The sequence below is a fragment of the Ictalurus punctatus genome, chromosome 7 (assembly GCF_001660625.3).
Source record: "Ictalurus punctatus breed USDA103 chromosome 7, Coco_2.0, whole genome shotgun sequence".
Classification (NCBI taxonomy): domain Eukaryota; kingdom Metazoa; phylum Chordata; class Actinopteri; order Siluriformes; family Ictaluridae; genus Ictalurus; species Ictalurus punctatus.
In genome coordinates, this window is record NC_030422.2 from 32,944,967 (window position 1) to 32,967,551 (window position 22,585).

The following is a 22,585-nucleotide window of genomic DNA, read 5'->3' on the forward strand; positions in this document are numbered from 1 at the left end:
GTGTGTGTGTGTGTTTGTGTGTGTGTGTGTGCGTGCGTGTGTGTGTGTGTGTGTGTGTGTGTGTGTGTGTTTGTGTGTGTTGTGCTGATGAGGATAGTGATTAAGATAAGATAGTGATTACCATGCTATTTTCTCTCTCTCCCTCTCTCTCTCTCTCTTAAACATGCACACACACACACACACACACACACACACACACACACACACACACACACACACACACACACACACAAACGTTTAACCCATTCCTATTTCTGTTGGGGGTTTTTTTTGTACCTAGATTTCATAAAATAAAACATTTTTAAAAAGATATGTTGTGTTTTATAACTTTTTACCTTGATGGAGGATAACCTCTAAAGCTGCTGAATTCTGAATTGTGATTGGTCAGAAGCTGTTGATCTGTGCAGATCTAATACGAACGAGCACATTAAAATAAAAGCTGTGACTTCTATAACACACTGTTACTGTATATAAACCTGAAATAATAAAACGGGATAAAATCCACAAGTCAGAAATAATGAGATTATTATGTCAAAAATAAGGAGGTGAGATTTTGCAGCTTGTGGTTCGGAGCGTTTTAGTGTTCGTCCACGAGGTAGTGAGAGTGAAGCGTTTTGTACAGACATTCGTTTAAGGAAATTCTTTTTATTTCTCATTTATAATGATAATTATTTTGCCTATCTATATGTGTAGCTCTGTATCTGTCAGTCTATAATACAGTAGATACACAGAAATGTTGAGGATGGGAACTTCTGCAGTAAACAATAACATGTCTCATAATACTGTGATTATTTACTGACCTTCATTCTTCTATTATTTTTACAATCTATAGCCATAGTCTTACAGTGTGTATATAGGTCTATATGTATTTGTTTGTTTTTCATCTTATATTAATAACATTTTTTAAAAACTTTTTTATTAAACATTGCTATCAAAGATGTGATATCATTAATCTCTTAATGTAACTAACATTGTTTTCTTTTCAATGTGAAAATGTGACTTTAAAAAAAAAAGAAACAAAGGCATAATGTTATTGAAAATCTCCTTTAATGTGTAATTTTAAAAATGAACGATGTTCTCCTGTAGGGTAAAACTGCAATAAAAACAGAAAATCTAATTCTCCTACAGTGTAATTAGTGATCATAACTTATCATAACTTATCATTTCAGTTACTATCAAATACTCTCCACTGGAAGAGTAACAACTGATTGAAAACTTTTGGCTCTAGCTTTTGGATGTTCATACACTTTAATGACTTTTACAGTTATTGGATTCTTCAGGTATGTGATGCAATACACATCTGCTCCATTTGGACCTGTGTGAAAACATTTATGCATTCATTTATCAATCATGGATTAGCACTCTGATACAATGCTTACTAAATAATTAAAGACTTGAGATGCTTTTATATCTGGTATGTTAAATACTGAAGCAGTACTGAATTCTGGATTCTGATTGGTCACAAGGCGCTGACCCATTTTCTATAATAGCAGCTGTGAAATTAATGCAGCTGCAAATCACAGTTTTTTAGTTTTGTTTTTAATCCGGTGAGGTGGAGCATTCACCATAAAAGTGACTGAGACGTTAGAGTGTCTACACTTCATAACAGTCAGATGTAAAGCAGTAACTTTACGTTTTCTGACATCTTCAGGAGTTTACGCTTTGCCGTTTCTTGGTAGCATGGCAAACTGTGTTTATATTTGTTTTGTTTTGTTTTTTTCCAAAATTCAAGAGATTAAAAAAAGTTGAAGGAGGAAGCAACTGTTTATAGCTGCTACACTGTAAATGAGAACAGGAACTAACTTGTTTCATGGACGTTCCACAACATTACAGTACACCTAACTATATACAGACCAAAAGAACAATAAGTTGTTCTTCAATGAATACAAAATTATAAAATACGTGGGGATTAAAGCTATAGTTCCCAACAATGGCTTTCCAACAAAGTACTAATTTTAGTGTCTGAATTATTTAGAAGTACAAAGTCAAAAGACATTAAGTGAGTACATTCAAAGTAGATATATGCACTGGAAGTATATTAAATAACAAAAAAAATATCCAAAAACTTATTTCCCCTTACTATAGACACTGTTTTCCCACTATATACACTGCTAATACTGTACCACTATAGATACTGTTATACTTACACTACACCACTATAGATACTGTTATACTTACACTACACCACTATAGATACTGTTATACTTACACTATACCACTATAGATACTGTTATACTTACACTACATCACTATAGATACTGTTATACTTACACTACACCACTATAGATACTGTTATACTTACACTACACCACTATAGATACTGTTATACTAACACTACACCACTATAGATACTGTTATACTTACACTACACCACTATAGATACTGTTATACTAACACTACACCACTATAGACACTGTTATACTTACACTACACCACTATAGATACTGTTATACTTACACTACACCACTATAGATACTGTTATACTAACACTACACCACTATAGATACTGTTATACTTACACTACACCACTATAGATACTGTTATACTTACACTACACCACTATAGATACTGTTATACTTACACTACACCACTATAGATACTGTTATACTTACACTACACCACTATAGATACTGTTATACTTACACTACACCACTATAGATACTGTTATACTTACACTACACCACTATAGATACTGTTATACTTACACTACACCACTATAAATACTGTTATACTTACACTACACCACTATAGATACTGTTATACTTACACTACACCACTATAAATACTGTTATACTTACACTACACCACTATAAATACTGTTATACTTACACTACACCACTATAGATACTGTTATACTTACACTACACCACTATAAATACTGTTATACTTACACTACACCACTATAGATACTGTTATACTTACACTACACCACTATAGATACTGTTATACATACACTACACCACTATAGATACTGTTATACTTACACTACACCACTATAGATACTGTTATACTTACACTACACCACTATAGATACTGTTATACTTACACTACACCACTATAAATACTGTTATACATACACTACACCACTATAAATACTGTTATACTTACACTACACCACTATAGATACTGTTATACTTACACTACACCACTATAGATACTGTTATACTTACACTATACCACTATAGATACTGTTATACATACACTACACCACTATAGATACTGTTATACTTACACTACACCACTATAGATACTGTTATACTTACACTACACCACTATAGATACTGTTATACTTACACTACACCACTATAAATACTGTTATACATACACTACACCACTATAGATACTGTTATACTTACAGTACACCACTATAGATACTGCTATACTTACACTACACCACTATAGATACTGTTATACTTACACTACACCACTATAGATACTGTTATACTTACACTATACCACTATAGATACTGTTATACTTACACTACACCACTATAGATACTGTTATACTTACACTATACCACTATAGATACTGTTATACTTACACTATACCACTATAGATACTGTTATACTTACACTACACCACTATAGATACTGTTATACTTACACTACACCACTATAGATACTGTTATACTTACACTACACCACTATAGATACTGTTATACTTACACTACACCACTATAGATACTGTTATACTTACACTATACCACTACAGATACTGTTATACTTACACTATACCACTATAGATACTGTTATACTTACACTACACCACTATAGATACTGTTATACTTACACTATACCACTATAGATACTGTTATACTTACACTACACCACTATAGATACTGTTATACTTACACTACACCACTATAGATACTGTTATACTTACACTATACCACTATAGACACTGTTATACTTACACTACACCACTATAGATACTGTTATACTTACACTATACCACTATAGATACTGTTATACTTACACTACACCACTATAGATACTGTTATACTTACACTATACCACTATAGATACTGTTATACTTACACTACACCACTATAGACACTGTTATACTTACACTATACCACTATAGATACTGTTATACTTACACTACACCACTATAGACACTGTTATACTTACACTATACCACTATAGATACTGTTATACTTACACTACACCACTATAGATACTGTTATACTTACACTATACCACTATAGATACTGTTATACTTACACTACACCACTATAGACACTGTTATACTTACACTATACCACTATAGATACTGTTATACTTACACTACACCACTATAGATACTGTTATACTTACACTATACCACTATAGATACTGTTATACTTACACTACACCACTATAGACACTGTTATACTTACACTACACCACTATAGATACTGTTATACTAACACTACACCACTATAGATACTGTTATACTTACACTACAGCACTGTAGATACTGTTATACTTACACTACACCACTATAGATACTGTTATACTAACACTACACCACCACTGTAGAAAATACCATATTATACTAAAACTATAAAGCTATAGACAGTGGACAGTAGGCTAATTTTTCTGTTATTTCAGTTAATGAAGTGATATGGAACCGTAATGTGGTGAAGACCTGACTGGAACTACTTTAGCTGTGCATTAACTGAAAACCAATTGCACACCTCAGAACGTCTGTCAGCCAATCAGAATCGAGAATTCAACAGCACTGTGGTGTAAGACTATAAAAAACCATACTAATATGTACACTAATATAAATACTAAAATGCAGACAGAAATACTGTATAGTGTACAGTACACAGTGTACAGTACGATTACTTCACTTACGTACCATAATGGATGCGGTAGGAGAATCTGTCTTGTCAGACTCTGGTGAAACAATAAAAGATGTTATTAATTTTCATTTTAAATTAAATTATACCAACATATACTAAAATAACAACTGTACATACTATTATATTAACACTGTTCCACTACAGAAACTACTCTAATAACACTATGCACCTACAGATACTATACTAACACTGCACCACTATAGACACTGTCATACTAACACTTTAACACTTTAGATACTACACTGCTGTACTTAGGGCTGATTTATACTTCTGCAAGTGTGTATCTGTGACCAGCTCAGGATGTCATGCAAGGATCCTCACACAGTGAAGTCTTTATACCTCCACATTACATGTGCATGTCCACTAGGGTCAGTGTTGCATGCACCACACCAGAATTTACAGACTTACGCAGGAAAGAAGAGCATAAACAAAAGTTGTGTGGTAGTCATATTTGTCTAATTTGGTGAAGATCAAATGAACCACTTCGGATGAGTTAGAAAAAAATGGTTTTCAGAAAATTCAAAATGCCAGAAATATATTCAGGAGGAAATCGTCTACATTCGACTCAGGACGAGCCGAGGAATCAAACAAAAACAAGGATTTTATTTCTAGGCCTTACAGATAAAAAGTTATTAGCATAAACGTAAGTCAACATTTGAGCAGTTGGTGGCGCTAGACGGTTTGAGATGAAGATTCCAACCATGCTATGCTTAATGGTGAGACTGTCCTCTATCTCTGTGCCAAATTTCATAACTTTCCCACAAGCAGTTCTATGCGCTGCCATAGACTTGAGTGGAATAAGAAGAAAAAGAAGAAACTAACAGATTCAATAGGTGCCTCGCACCTTCCGTGCTTGGCCCCTAATTACCTGATTCCTCTGTGTAATCCTGTTGAGCTGGAGGACTTGTAGCTAAAATAGAAAACAGCAAATCTTTACTCACAGAGATAACACGTGAAACTCAACACAGGCTGTGAGGTTGAAACACTACCCACTGTGCAGCATTTTTAGTTTATATACTGTAAAATATGCAGACCTGCGCATCTACAAGTGGAGATACTGTATTTACATGATTCATTCACTTACATTCTATATCGGGTGAGGCAGTAGAAACAGGTTCGGGAGTAGAAACAGGTTCTGGTTGAAACACTATAAGATCATATTAATCTTAGCGGGTAATTTAACCCTTATACCAACACATACTAAAACCATACAACTGTCTATACTACTATACTAACACTATACCACTATAGATTCTACTATACTAACACGAACACTATAGATACTACAACATTAACAATACCACAATAGACATTACTTTGCTATAATAATACTATTCCACTATTTATATTATTCTATAAAATACACATGATAATATTATACCACACATACTAATGTAGGTTCTACCATAATAACACTATACAACAGTAGATACTACTATAGCACTGCAGATAAAACTATAATATAATAAAATAAATCTCTAGACATTCCTATTATATACAAGGCGAATTCCCACTCAGAATAAAACATTTATGAATATTTTCCCTCGTCTGTATTCAGCATTATCAGTGCTTTTTGTATTGAACCACATCAGTTTAACTAGTTTTTAAATCCACAATTAATAGCAATCATGAAATGATACTGTGGCACTGTAAATACTACTATATTAACACTTTAGCACTATAAATACTACTATACTAACACTGTAGCACTATAGATACTACTAACACTGTAGCACTATAAATACTACTATACTAACACTGTAGCACTATAGATACTACTATATTAACACTGTAGCACTATAGATACTACTATACTAACACTGTAGCACTATAGATACTACTATACTAACACTGTCGCACTATAAATACTATTATACTAACACTGCAGTATTATAAATACTACTATACTAACACTGTAGCACTATAAATACTACTATACTAGCACTGTAGCACTATAAATACTACTATACTAACACTGCAGCACTGTAAATACTACTATACTAACACTGTAGCACTATAGATACTACTATACTAACACTGTAGCACTATAAATACTACTATACTAACACTGCAGTATTATAAATACTACTATACTAACACTGTAGCACTATAAATACTACTATACTAGCACTGTAGCACTATAAATACTACAATACTAACACTGTAGCACTATAAATACTACAATACTAACACTGTAGCACTATAAATACTACTATACTAACACTGTAGCACTGTAAATACTACTATACTAACACTGTCGCACTATAAATACTACTATACTAACACTGCAGTATTATAAATACTACTATACTAACACTGTAGCACTATAAATACTACAATACTAACACTGTAGCACTATAAATACTACTATACTAACACTGTAGCACTGTAAATACTATTATACTAACACTGCAGTATTATAAATACTACTATACTAACACTGTAGCACTAGAAATACTACAATACTAACACTGTAGCACTATAAATACTACAATACTAACACTGTAGCACTATAAATACTACTATACTAACACTGTAGCACTATAAATACTACAATACTAACACTGTAGCACTATAAATACTACTATACTAACACTGTAGCACTGTAAATACTACTATACTAACACTGTAGCACTATAAATAGTACTATACTAACACTGTAGCACTATAAATACTACTATACTAACACTGTACCACTATAAACACTACTATACTAACACTGTAGCACTCTAAATACTACTATACTAACACTGTAGCACTATAAATACTACTATACTAACACTGTAGCACTATAAATACTACTATACTAACACTGTAGCACTATAAATACTACTATACTAACACTGTAGCACTATAAATACTACTATACTAACACTGTAGCACTATAAATACTACTATACTAACACTATAGCACTATAAATACTACTATACTAACACTGTAGCACTATAAATACTACTATACTAACACTGTAGCACTATAAATACTACTATACTAACACTATAGCACTATAAATACTACTATACTAACACTGTAGCACTGTAAATACTACTATACTAACAATTCCATAATAGTTATGGGTACTCTAACACTATACCATTATTTATATTATTATAATACTTAAGATAATGCTGGCCATATAAGTGAAAGGTGTTCCACAGACTAGGGGCGCAGGTGGCTGTGACAGATTTCCCTCTCGGAAAGGTTGGGGGAGTCAGCTGATCAATACTTCTACCATATTTCTATATTAACACTATACAACTATAGCTACTACTCTGACATCCAAACTCTCTTCTACTATAGATACAATAAACACTAAAAGATCACATTAATGTTCACGGGTAATTTAACCTTTATACCAACACACACTAAATCCATACAACTGTCTATACTACTGCATTAAACTGACAATATCCCAGAGTGGCTATTGCTATACTAACAGAACAATTCCTATTATTAAAAGGAATAGCATGAGAACCGTGAATCTGATCAGAAAATAAATAAATAAATAAATAAATAAATAAATAAATAATTTTCTGTTCATCATTAATCATTACTTAACAATAACTTTAGCTGTCAAAAAAATTATTGACAATATAATCATTAAAATGATACGCACTGTGTAAAAATAGCAAATCTCATCACTTCTCAATTTGTTTAAATATATATATATTAGAAATGTGAGGCAGTATAGACAGTTTCTCATTAAATATTTATATATTTTTATTTAATGGTGTGTCTCAATTCAGCAGTGTTACTCAAATTGAAACGGGCCTGTAAAAATACAACCACTTTATTTTTTAACCATTTCCTGGGTGGAAGAATAAAGCACAATTCTCATCCAGTTTCTACTGGTCTGCTGTTGATTTTGTAAATTAAATGTCATAATACTAGCGTGATTATTATTTTTTATTCATGTATTTGTTAGTAATTGTTTTTAATGTCAGTATCAAAGATGACATTGTGAACACTGTAATGTCTTTGAATATTTTCTTTTAAAATGTCTAATGTTCCTTTTTCTAAAATCAGAAACAAACATAATATATTATTAGAAATGTTCTTTATGCCCACAGCCCATAGTTTTATTCACTTAAATAACGCTAGAATAATTCAAGAAAAACATTACACTTTAAAGTTGATTCATAGTAAAAAGCTTTATTCCTCCTGTCCAATTACAGGAAGAGATACATAAAAAGGATGTTTATAAAATAAATATGGACTATTATGTTGTGGATAAAAATGACATGAAATAAACACGAGGGAGATTGAGTATGAGTAAAAATGTAATTTTATTGGTAATTCACAGGACGGGTGGGTGCGTAGTCTGGAGGAGAGTAAGAGGGGGAGGAAAATGGGGTGCGTCCTGGGGACATGGGGAAATCAGGGTGGGTGAAGTGAGCGGACCACTGAGAGTCGGGCGGACTGGTGGGTGAGAAGAGAGACGGATGGTCGGGGCCCGGATCGGAGAAGACAACATCATCATCCTCGGATTGGAAGCTGGAGGGGGGTTCTGGGTCTGACTGTGTAGAAGCGTCAACACGCACGTTCGTGGGGCAGATTCTGTACCGAAGAAGAGGGGGGAACCCCGGATTAGGGGGGGTGCTGCGAAGATAGTTAAGTAGCATCATGATATCAGCAGTGAGATGCACAAGCTGGTAATGAGTATCCAGATCCAGGTCCAAACCCTGATCCAGGTCCAGTAACGGAGAGAGAGGGGACTGACGACGGGCACCGGCACCTAGACACATAGAAGCGGGATTAGGCGGATTGGAATTACGAGCAATTTAAGAGCAGTAATAGTAAAAAAAGTCAAAAAGAAATGTACGAGCTGAGGAGTGCTAAAAACACACACACTCGTACCGTCAAGGGCGGGCAGGTAGACACAACATACATACACACACATGAATAACTTTAATAGAATCTTATAGTAATAGAGAAACTCTATAAAAAACAGAATTGTAGGATATGCAGGACAGTAGAACTGTAATGATATTAAGAAGTTGGAAGTACAGTAAACCGCTTTTCAAGTAGTATAAATATATATAAACTAAGAAATATAGTGCAAATATGAAAATAAATTATAAACGAGAAATACAGGAAAAAAAGGAAAATATAACTTACTCATGATTCAGATGGTGAAGATTCTCGTCTCGCAAGGAAAGCCTTAATTTTTAGAGAACCATGAAGAAAGCCAGTTATAAGGGTGGCTGGCCCCCCCCTCGAGATAACGATAAGACCAAGGTCCCTCCCGGTTGTTTAGTCGTCTTGCTTACGTCATTTTTTTAACCTAGGGAAATGGGAATCTTGGTTTTTGAAAACCTAGGTAAAAGAGAACCCTGGTTTTTGAAAACCTAGGTAAATAGAAACACTGGGTTTTTGTTTCCTGGGTTGTTGGAAATGCCTGGGTTCTGATTTTATGTGTAAAGTAAAACCCCTGGTTTCAATTCTATGGGTAAGTGAAATAGGCCTTTTCTGGAAACCTATGGGTTATCTAGTGTGTAAATACAGTATAAATACTGGAGCTTAAGCTCAGGGTATGGGGGATCACTTTTGAGAATTCTCATCGGTGTGGATCTCGTGTGGTGGAATGGAACAATAAAGCTGGACCCTTGCTTCTTCTCACTCACGGCTGGTGTGTTTTTTCTATCTCCAACTGGGCTCAGAGGTAGATGTGAGTATTGGCTTCTAAGTTGAGTTTTAAATGTTTTTGGGTAATAGGCTAAATTCGAGCTAACATTTGGCACCCCAGATGGGACTGGGCTAAGATCTATATGTCTGGAATCTCTCCCGTGGGACTTCGCTCTCTAAGCAACAGACAGGCCGTATAGGAAAAGGCATTGCAGACGCCTGTTATTTCAAAGCTCTGTTTTAGTGGTCTGTTGTTACGATTGAGAAGCCCCGGGGTGGGAAGAAAGACTAAGTGGGTCTCCAAAAGAACCTGGAGTGAGTGAGAAGAGGTAAGAGAGAAGTGTAGATTGTAGAATGTACTTCTTATAATTGTAATAAAGAAATGGTATATGTGTTGTGTGAGTGAAAGTCCTGCAATACCGCTGGAGGAAGGGAAAAAAGGTAGAAAAAAGAGTAGAGAAATAGAGAAGTACTCCAGGGCGGGGATAGAAAGCAGGTGGAAAATGAGGCCTCAGACCCCAGATACCGGCTACTAGACTTGACTAGCAGTCTAGTGGTGGCTGCATTGGTGGGGACCCCTAATACCGCTGGAAAAGGATTAGATAAAAGATAGATAGATTAGATTCCAGGGCTGGATAGAGAGGGGAATAAATCCTGGGCCCAGGTCCGGGTCGTGCAATACAGCATGCCCGGTGTATGAATGGAATATGTACTAACAAATGTGTGTGCTTAAAATATATGTGCTTATAATATGTATAATATGAGTGTGGTGTGAGAGCGTGTAAGTTTTGGAGACAGGGAAAATGTATTTATTAGTGCTCTGAACATGAGCTCCATACCTAAAGAATTGGATAAGTGGGATAAGAGTCAGAGAAAAGAATTTTTTTTGGAGAAAGTTGGATTTAATTTGTATGACTGTAAGCTTCATGCATACGGAGCTGGTAAAACTTCATGTAGTAAAATAAGTGTAATAATGTGGAATACAATGTGTGTATGTGAGCTTGCCTGCGTTGTTGATAGAAAAGGGGGGTGTATGTGTGTGTGTTCCTGTCCGTTCTTATCTGTGCATCTGTGTGGAAGGACAAGGGGAAAAAAAAAAAAAAAAAAAAAAAAAGGGGGAAAAAGGTAAGACAATTCGGTGTGTGTGAATTCTTCAGAGTGGGCTGGGTAATGCGGAGCATTGTGAGATATCTTGCGGACTTTGAATATTTCGAATCCGGTACATACGTTCGGTGAGTCGCTAGACTGTGTGTGTGTTATAATTAATTTAATATCCATAACTGCTGTATAAGTGTAAAAAAATAAAAATAAAAATAATATTAATATGTAAGTGTATATATATATATAAATATATGCATATTTTAGAGCATGCACGCCAATGGTACATATTTTAGACATCTGTACGACTGCCCATTGGGTAAATAGGAATTACTAGACCTGTAATATATAACAACATATTCCCAGATTGTGTGATCCAGGAACAGGAAAACTGAAGGTGGGAGAAAAGTGTATATTGTCGGGCCATTATTGAGAAATGAGTGAGTTAGTCCATTTGGACCCTTTATTTTTTATGCTATAAATTACGAATGTGATGTCTAGGTAAAAGCCCCAAAAATGAGAATAATAATATATTGTTTTTGCGGAAGCTGCCACAGGGCCTAGACGGGGGAGGTTCCTAACTCAGGACGGAGAAAGTAGGCGGCTGCGGCATCCACAGGGACACAATGGAGCCCGCGTGAAAGAGATACAAAACGATGCAGGAGTAAGTGAAATTTTGTCCTGGTTAAAACGGGGGGCTCAAACAGACGGTGCGGGGATATGGCGCAGTGTGGAAGGGTTGTGTATAGCCCCAGTCAGCCTCCTCCCACGCTTGATCAAAGACGCCCATGGCGTGGAACATGTCAATAAGACTGAAATTATCCGGAAAATCCGTCAGGAATGGTGGTCCCCTCAGCTGGCCTCACAAGTGGACCAAGTGGTAAATGTATGTGCTGTGTGCATCAACCACAACGTGCGAAAGAACCTCACCACCCCCTTAGGACATATTCCCCCGCCGACGGGACCGTTTCGGCATCTAATGATGACTCATATAGACATGGGAGCGGAGTTACAGGTGGATGGGAAACGCTTCCTTCTGGTAATAGTGGACCGCTTCAGTCGGTGGATGGAGGCGACTGCTACTTCTGGGGAAGATGTGGAGTCCGCCGCTAAATTTTTATGTTGTGAGGTCATACCTCGATTCGGTATCCCTGATTTTTTGAGTTCAGACAAGGGCAAACGCTTCGTAAATAACGTACTTAAGAATGTTGCATCGGCCTTGGAGAGTGATCATAAGCTAGGATGTGTATATCTTCCTGAGTCCCAAAGCGCGATGGATCCAGGGTACCGCACCCTAACTAATAATTTGGCAAAAATATGCGATGAATCACACCTAAACTGGGTCCAAGCCTTACCACTGGCTTTGATGAAGATACGATCACAAACCAATCGTATGACGCACTTGACTCCTCATGAAATGCTCACTGGGCGCCCACTGCCTATGGCATACACCGAAGGTCCATACACAGAGCCGTCTGAGGCTCAATCGGAGGGCGACATGCAGGATTATGTGCGTATCCTCACTCAAATTCACAGACAGCTATATCCACAGGTTAGAGAAGCGATCCATGGTGGGGACGGGGTACAGGAGGATGTACGTTTGGTGGCACCCGGGGATAAAATACACATTCGTATGTATAAGGGAAAAAGCCCCCTCGGGGCACGTCGGGAAGGACCCTTCACTGTGGTTGCTGCAACAGCCTCGGCTGTGAGAGTTGAAGAGAGAGATCACTGGTACCACCTGAACCAGTGCGACCGTGCCGGAGCAGGTACGGGACAGGGAGAACCAACAACCCCAGGCCCTGCCACTACAGGGCAGCCCATGGAGGCGGAGGTGGTAACCAACAGCGACTCGGATACCTCACGTATGGGTCCGGCCTACGGCACTCGAGCCCAGGCTAAATGATGGGCTGTGAAAAGGCTGGATAGACCGGCCCAGTCGGATGCCGGTAGCTCAACAGGCTCTTCGTTCCTCTCCTCTCCATACGATGATATTGACCCTGTTACCTCCCCCTGAGCTGAAGCGGGAGACGTAGCTGCCGTCCCGCTGGTAACCCCACCAGAGGCAGAATTGTTATCAACACTCGCCACTCTCTGGCAATCTGATAACCTTGATGACCCCATGCCTATGAGCACTATTGATTTGGGTATACTGCAGGACCTTGAGGTACAGTTAAGAACACCCCCCGTCCCCGTGCCCCCTGAGCTCCGGTCTCCGTAGGGATCTTTACACACTCCCCTACCATTGGGTCGAGAGAACACTGGTTCAGTAGAGTAGCTGGGGTGGGGGCGCCTTATACCACAGGGCTAAAGAGTTCCTGTTTAGACCAGAGGGTGATGTTCGGAAGAACACACCGTCATTGTATAATTTACTGATCATAATCTAGACTGCGTACAGTCCTATATATAGATTGTGACGGGTCAATAGCTTGCGTACCTTTAATTGGTAATTGGAAGTCGGTATGATTCCATGTTTGTAAACAGAATGAGAACGTTATCTAAACCACCGAGCGCGCGAGAGAGGGAGAGAGCGCGTGCGAGAGATTTCTGTTTTTACCCCTTTTTTCCAATCCTTTATCTTACGCTCTACATTAAAATCGAAGTGATTCAATATGTATATATACGTAGATATATTCCTGAAAAAAAAATTAAAATCAATCAGTATGTCTTGATGTTATCAGTTCGGAGAGAACTTTAATAATAGTTTATGTGGTGTGCATTGTGCCACTTAGTTTCTACTGCAGAGGCATCTTTTCCTGACTAATGATAAAATTGACATGTGAACCTGTTCGTTTTGAGTGATATTAATAAAAAAACCCTGAAAAGTAAAACCGACCCGAGGTAACAGTCTCAGGCTGATCACAATGTGGTCCGTATCAGGCTAGGTCACGTCCTCCCTGTTGAGATAATGTTGAGCCTAAACATTTGGTTTCAGCGAGCAGTCTAACTTCATGAACTGACTCGCTAACAAGAACTGGAGTAACCATAATTAATTTGTATCGGTGATTCCTATATGGGTACGTGTCTATACAATATCTTAAGCAGTGTAAGTGCGAATTCTTCTGGCGAATTCTATTCCCTGAATAATTTCTGCATATTTTCTCTTTAAATGCTGTGTATATGTCCAATGATAAGTAATTAGTAAGATCAGATGGCAGTAGTAGTCTGCACATTTTTAAAATTCTGTATAATGTGTTGTACGCCTGTTACAGAAGTGATATCTGAATCAGTAACATTAGAATAAGGTGATGATTTGATTTAATTACGGTCCCTTTACAATAGTGTAGTTTGAAGTGTTTTTTCCTGAACCGTAGATTGGTAAATAGAGTAGTTATGCAAATATATATATGTGTGGGTGTGTATATGTATACACATATGTGCTATATGGTGTGCTATGGATATGTCATACAAAGTATACGAGTTACAATACTTAATAATACAAAGCAGTGGTCACAAACTCGAGAACCTGTGAAGTGAATTGAATTGATAATATGTTATACAGCAGCTGAGAACTGATAAAAACTGAGAGCTGTGAACTGGATGCAGGTGTGTGAGATCTGGGAATTGCAGTCCATGGCAGCCAGCATGTTTGTGGGCCGCAGTGAAGGATGGGAAATGTGGTTTGTGATATGAGTAGATTTAACACTACCTTAATATGGTCAAATACAGTTTAAATGAAATGGATAAAATTATAGGGCGAATCTTATGCTTCTTACAATTGTGCGTTCAGCCAGGGTAACAACTTGGTGGTAAATTGAAACAAAGTTCACAGATGATAAATTTTATTTTAGACTAAGTTAAATACATATTCACATTCCTCCAAAGTGAGCAACATTTAAATGTCATGTATGAAAGATCTGAGTGATATTTTGAGTACAGTATTTTGATACAGTTATAAATTAATAAGAAACAAAATGCATGTACATGCATGTATACCATGTAGACTACAGACTAGTGCTGTACACATAGAACCAAATTCACTAGGTTGTTTTGAATGTAAATTAGTGGGATAAAAGTGGCTAGAGGACTGTAAATGCATATCTAGATCTCAACCTCATTTACTCTATTTTAGTTCTATCTTATTGGGATTATCACTCGTTAGCACAGATGGAATATTAATATGTTCGGGTAGTGTGCACCACAAATTTTCAGACTAAAGGAATTTTGTGAATTTTGTTTTCCTTTCTCAATATCTTTCTGGTAAATGAAAAACAGGAAGGGATAAGAATGTATCCTTGTCAATTGGGTTTGTACTTTTAAAAATAAATGGACTAGAACTATTTTACAGGGATAACTATACATGAGAGTGGAAAACCCCTTTAAGAGAGGTGTTATTCGATTGATTAGAGCAGTGGAGATTACTTTAGTAAATTTTTAAATGATTCGATAGACCAACATTATTTAATCTCTGCAACAATATTTCCTGATTCACTATGTTGAGAGCCTCTTCTAAATCAACAGACAGGGAAGTGCAGAGGGAACCGTGACATTGTTTTAAGACTTTCAAAACAACAGTTGTGCTGATATGTTAGTATGACCTTAGACTTCTTGCAGACTGATAACATGTGAACGATTTACTGAAAAAGCTTTCTACAAGGGACATAGGCGAGGAGGCCGTGTTATTGGATTGTAATGATCTAATATAGTTGGGTGTCCCTGATTTAATGTAATAAATAAATAAGAAAACTGATTTCCAAATTTCTGGTATAACCCCTTTGTCTAATCAAAGATTAAAATGATACATTGAAAGAGATGAAATAATATCAACTGCTAAGTCGTTTAGAAATACAGACTCCACACAATCAGGGCCTTGTGATGTGTTTATACCGAACTTGAGTGATCTGTAAACATCACAAGTCTTAACACGTTAAAAACTGAACTCCTCATATTGAATTGTTTTTAATAGCTTCCTGCTTTATTAAAATCAGGGTATAGTAAATCACGATAAATATTCACTGTTTTAAGGCCTAGATCTGATGCATAAATTGAACATTTAATGATGGGTTTTGCAGATGTGTGTTCCCAGTTGTCTGTCTCCAGTTTCCAAGTACTATTGCCCTGTAAACAATATCTGGAAAGGACATGCCCAATTACCATTATTACAGCAAGCTGTGATAACAAAAGCGATAAGTTTTGCGATACAACCAACCCACCCAGTAACCATTATTTATAGTATGATGTATATAGAATATATATATATATATATATATATATATATATATATATATATATATATATATATATGTATATATAAATATAAGATGTCCCAATTGTAACCTATAACTGTAATTCCATTCCACATGATATTATTATGGATCCGCGCTTTTTCCAAATGACTGCATGTGAGAGCTCAAGGCCATTATTCCTCTTAACAATTCCTAGATAGGTAGTACACCTGGAAGCGTCTCCTTCGCGGGGCTGTGGGCTCCCCTGTGGTGTACTCCTCTGTGGTCATAGACTCCCTTGCACGCTCCCAAGGCCGTCAGGACATGATTGGGGTCATCCTCCGCCCCATAAAAGCACAACAAATGTTCCTGGACGTTATCAAGTATGGTCTGCAGTGGATCACTGATTGCTCACTAAAGGACAACATCCTGAGATCCGGGTGTTCTTTGGACAAGCCTGACATTGAATGAACTTATGCTTTGCACCTGAACTATGGCTAGCAAACAATAACAAAGACTGTGTCTTACATGTGACTGAAGGGGTTGGGTGCTGCTGGGGGGGGTCCCGGCTCAGGAGAATGGGGCGCTTACAGGGCTGAAATTTATGTATTGAAAATAATGGATTTGGTGGCACAAGGATTGCCAGGCTGGAGATGCTCTCTTAGTGCAGATTATTGGGAAAATTGCTCTCTCACACATCGATCTTACGGTTGTCACACCAGGTCATTTCTATTTTGAAAGAACATGATATGGGGATATGGGGTTAATCGATGTGCCACCCGAACTAAAATTTTTGAACCTGTTAGTGTGCCTAACTCACCAACTGTAAGTGTTGTAGTGGTGTAATTAATTCTGTGGAGCCAGTCACTGAGAACACACACGATTGCCCAGCCGAAATTTGTATTTCGTTGAGCTTAAAAGTTTTGGGTCTGAAATTTCACAAACATTATGAACACCCTGTTCTGCCCAATTGGCTGAATAGAAGTCTATCACTAAAGAATGCAACCTGGTTAAGGGTAGAATTGGTAAAAAATAAATAAAAAATAATATAAATACTGACGTTTAGGCCCATGGATTGTGTCGTCTGTTTGGAGTTGTTTGAATGCAATGAGGTTCTAGGAAAAAATTGGAACGGCACTTATCGAACAAATAGTTTAATTGAATTCTGACTGCACTTCTTGCTGTATGTATTACAGCTGCCCATGATCTTAGCCTCAGAGGGGGAAGGTAGAGGAATGATCTCTGTACTTGCAGGCAACGATGGAGGGTCACCTGAAGTGTGCTCAAGATTATTATTATTTTTTTTTTCCTTGACCAGGGATAGGTCTGGCACACCCTGATTTGTGTTGGATACAATTTGTGCTGATACTAAACGTATTTCGGTAGATGCTCTACCTCTTGCACTAATGACCTATCACATGCAGACTAACAGCAATATGTATCTAACACCGCATGAAATGCTTACGGGTCGACCCATGTCTGTGTCTGTTCCTTATGATGGACGGCCGCTGGAGTAATTGCAGATGAATCGGAAAACATATATAAGACCACTAACTATTATGTATGGAGCTATATAATCACAGGAACACAGCTAAGTGCAGTGTTATCAGTGTTATGTGTGAGGCGTCACCGCCTCAACGGGGGGAGGTGTTCGGAGGTGTTCGGAGGTGTTCAGAGGTGTTCACCCGGAGGTGGGAGTCCCGGAGCCGCGAGAGAAGGCTGACTACAGGGCAGCAGCGGACTAGAAGCAGCGGACTAGAACATGCAACCCCTGGAGGATGCTCAATCCTCCAATGACGATGGTGGGGAACACGTGAAGGTCCGGTACGAAGTGAAATAGGCCTTTTCTGGAAACCTATGGGTTATCTAGTGTGTAAATACAGTATAAATACTGGAGCTTAAGCTCAGGGTATGGGGGATCACTTTTGAGAATTCTCATCGGTGTGGATCTCGTGTGGTGGAATGGAACAATAAAGCTGGACCCTTGCTTCTTCTCACTCACGGCTGGTGTGTTTTTTCTATCTCCAACTGGGCTCAGAGGTAGATGTGAGTATTGGCTTCTAAGTTGAGTTTTAAGTGTTTTTGGGTAATAGGCTAAATTCGAGCCAACAATTATTAATGGAGAGAGGATTCCCCACCTTTAGGTTGGACTGAGGTTGTAAACTTTCGGCTGTCAATTATTTTCAAGTGTTCCCGCACCCACTGATCTTTGGGATCTGCACACTGCCCACCCACACCACTATTTACAGTAAAACTGCAGAAGAGAGAGAAGATATACGTCAGTGTAAAACTGCAATAAAGACAGAAAAGTAAACATTTTCATGTGTCCCAAAACTTCAAAATTATTTTTGTTATATTCTAATAAATTTCAAAAACTATCAAATGTGCTTCATGCTAATTTGAATTTGTATTATAATAAATTTATATGATATTTTATACAATTATTAGGCAATGATGTACATAGAAAAACAATCATTTTCTTCTTATTAATTATTAAATACAATAAGGGGGTGAAAACTTACATGACTGCAGGATTTGGGCAGTGAGGGTCTGTTACTCTGTACGCTGTAATGTATATTTCAGGGATTGGATTTCTCTGGTAACCGCTACAGCATTCCACTGGTCTAAATGCATCTGTGTGAAAACATTCATGTATTTATTTATCAATCATGCCTTAGCACTCTGATTAAATGTTCACTAAGAAATGTTAATAAATGAGATGCTTTTTTTATCTAGTATATTTGAAATTAATGAATTGATATAATTTTTTTAGAACAACACAGTAGTGCTACAACAGCTGCTATAACATCATTCAACAACATTACAGATAACTATAAACGGGTTAAAAGCGAGACGTGTCGTTTTTTTTTTTGATCTAGTATATTTGAAATTAATTAATGAATATTATTTTTTTAGAAGAGCACAGTAGTGCTACAACAGCTGCTATAACGTCATTCAACAACATTACAGATAACTATAAACGGGTTAAAAGCGAGACGTGTCGTTCGTTAATAAATTAGAAATTGCAGTTGTTGGTGCGTTGCTGTGGTGTAAGAATTCCTCTTGGGGATGCACTGTTTTAGGAAAATAATCAACGTTGGGGTTGTAAACAGTAACTCCGCTTCATCACACCACCCCATCAGTCAGTGTTTTACTGTAACAGCACATCACACACTGTGGTTTATTAACGCTGGATATTTTCAACAACCTCATCATCGTTTTTAGGGACTTCAGCGACATTATAAACTCGATGCAGTTATTGCAAGCGAGGGAAATGCAACCAAATATTAAGTGTTATTTATTTGACTTTACTTTGTGGTCAGAGCTGCAAAGCCCTTTTGAGTGCAGGACATACGAGTGCATTTATACTTTTATTCACATAAACTTTGGGTGTTTAATCATTTGTTTGTTGTTTAAAAAATCTAGATGTAAATATCAGGAAATGAAAGCTGAAATTCTGATCTATCGTTTCATATTCGTCTTTTGATCTGAAGCCCAAATGTCCTCAGTGACGAAAAGAAAAAGGGGGGGGGGGGGGGGGCTTTGCTGCTCCAATACTTTTGGAGGGGACAGTATAACCATAAAGCTCACTCACTCACTGCCCCCCCTTCCTCCTCTCTTCCCCCTCTCCCCCTCTCTCTCTCCCCCTTCCTCTCTCTCTCTCTCTCTCTCTCATCCCCCTCCCTCTCTCTCTCTCTCTCCCCTCCCTCTATTGCTCTCTCTCTAGCTCTCTCTCTCACTCTCCCTCTCTCTCACTCTACACACAGTTCCCTATACAGTTTTCAAAATGTCGGTTGAGTCAACAAGGCAGTTATCTGGTGGCCAGATTACAGACTTAAAATGCAGAAAACAAATAAACATCTTTGAAATATTAAAACATTCGTGTATTGTCGGTACTTTATTTATTTCATTAATAGGACTTTTTTGTGTGAAGAAAACGATTAATTCCAATACAGGTCATATTGACCCCCCTTTATACATTCGTGTAGGTCATTTGATTCATGCATAGTCGGGTTAAATATAAAAAAAAATCTAAAAGTTGTGCGTTATAGCTGACACCTATATGAAGAAACTAAAAGATTCAATAGGTGCCTCGCACCTTCTGTGCTTGGCCCCTAATTACCTGATTTCTCTGTGTAATCCTGTTGAGCTGAAGGACTTGTAGCTAAAATAGAAAACAGCAAATCTTTACTCACAGAGATAATGTGAAACTCAACACAGGCTGTGAGGTTGAAACACTACCCACTGTGCAGCATTTTTAGTTTACATACTGTAAAATATGCAGACCTGCGCGTCTACAAGTGGAGATACTGTAGTTACATGATTCATTCACTTACATTCTATATCGGGTGAGGCAGTAGAAACAGGTTCGGGAGTAGAAACAGGTTTGGGAGTAGAAACAGGTTCGGGAGTAGAAACAGGTTCGGGAGTAGAAACAGGTTCGGGAGTAGAAACAGGTTCTGGTTGAAACACAATAAGATCATATTAATCTTAGCGGGTAATTTGACCCTTATACCAACACATACTAAAACCATACAACTGTCTATACTACTATACTAACACTATGCCACTATGGATTCTACTATACTATACTACTATACTAGTATAAATACTACTATACTAACACTTTCACACTATAAATAGTAGAATACTACAGCAATTCTATGCCACTACAAATATGAACAGTAACACTATAGATACTACAACATTAACAATACCCCAATAGACATTACTTTGCTATACTAATACTATCCCACTATTTCTATTATTATAAAAAATATATATGATAATGCTATACCACGCATCCTAAAGTAGATTCTACCAAAATAACAACAGTAGATACTACTATGGCACTGCAGATAAAACTATAATATACTAAAACTCTAGACATTCCTATTAATAATATATAGGCCATAAAGTGTAATCAGTGTGTGTAACTACAAAATTTACTAATGTTTGGATATGTTAATCAGGTATAATCTGGTATGTTTACCCAACAGTTAAGACTTCATACAGTGTCTGCTTCAGTATGTCACAGTACATGTTGGCATTCGTGGTTCCCTCAATGAACTGTAGCTCCCCAGTGCCGGCAGCACTCATGCAGCCCCAGACCATGACACTCCCACCACCATGCTTGACTGTAGGCAAGACACACTTGCCTTTGTACTCCTCACCTGGTTGCTGCCACACACGCTTGACACCATCTGAACCAAATAAGTTGATCTTGGTCTCATCAGACCACAGGACATGGCTCCAGTAATCCATGTCCTTAGTCTGCTTGTCTTCAGCAAACTGTTTGCGGGCTTTCTTGTGCATCATCTTTAGAAGAGGTTTCCTTCTGGGACAACAGCCATGCAGACCAATTCGATGCAGCGTGCGGCGTATGGTCTGAGCACTGACAGGCTCACCCCCCACCCCTTCAACCTCTGCAGCAATGCTGGCAGCACTCATACGTCCATTTCCCAAACACAACCTCTGGATATGACGCCGAGCACGTGTACTCAACTTCTTTGGTGGACGATGGCGAGGCCTGTTCTGAGTGGAACCTGTCCTGTTAAACCGCTGTGTGGTCTTGGCCATCGTGCTGCAGCTCAGTGTCAGGGTCTTGGCAATCTTCTTATAGCCTAGGCTATCTTTATGTAGAGCAACAATTCTTTTTTTCAGATCCTCAGAGAGTTATTTGCAATGAGGTGCCATGTTGAATTTCCAGTGACCAGTATGAGGGAGTGTGAGAGCGATGACACCAAATTTAACACACCTGCTCCCCATTCACACCTGAGACCTTGTAACACTAACAAGTCACATGACACCGGGAGGGAAAATGGCTAATTGAGCCCAATCTGGAC

The 22,585-nt window shown here is 37.6% G+C and overlaps 2 protein-coding genes across 2 annotated transcripts in view; one reads left to right on the top strand and one right to left on the bottom strand.

Moving 5' to 3' along the window:
• Window positions 1-1,041: 1,041 nt before the first annotated feature.
• Window positions 1,042-22,585, bottom strand: part of LOC108261720 (uncharacterized) — a 56,373-nt gene continuing 34,829 nt past the window's right edge. Inside the window, exons 12-18 of the mRNA XM_053681866.1 lie at window positions 21,077-21,199; window positions 20,863-20,904; window positions 19,262-19,373; window positions 18,878-18,993; window positions 5,719-5,760; window positions 4,847-4,884; window positions 1,042-1,315 (exon numbers count right to left, since the gene is read on the bottom strand). Coding sequence (XP_053537841.1) covers window positions 1,277-1,315; window positions 4,847-4,884; window positions 5,719-5,760; window positions 18,878-18,993; window positions 19,262-19,373; window positions 20,863-20,904; window positions 21,077-21,199 — 512 coding nt within the window. The 3' untranslated portion in view covers window positions 1,042-1,276. The remainder of the gene's footprint in view (window positions 1,316-4,846; window positions 4,885-5,718; window positions 5,761-18,877; window positions 18,994-19,261; window positions 19,374-20,862; window positions 20,905-21,076; window positions 21,200-22,585) is intronic.
• On the top strand, window positions 11,433-14,633 carry LOC124626710 (protein NYNRIN-like). Its single transcript, XM_047152634.2, has 2 exons — window positions 11,433-12,014; window positions 12,123-14,633. Exons 1-2 carry the CDS (start codon window positions 12,011-12,013, stop codon window positions 13,478-13,480), a joined length of 1,362 nt encoding a protein of 453 aa, XP_047008590.2. The 5' UTR covers window positions 11,433-12,010; the 3' UTR covers window positions 13,481-14,633.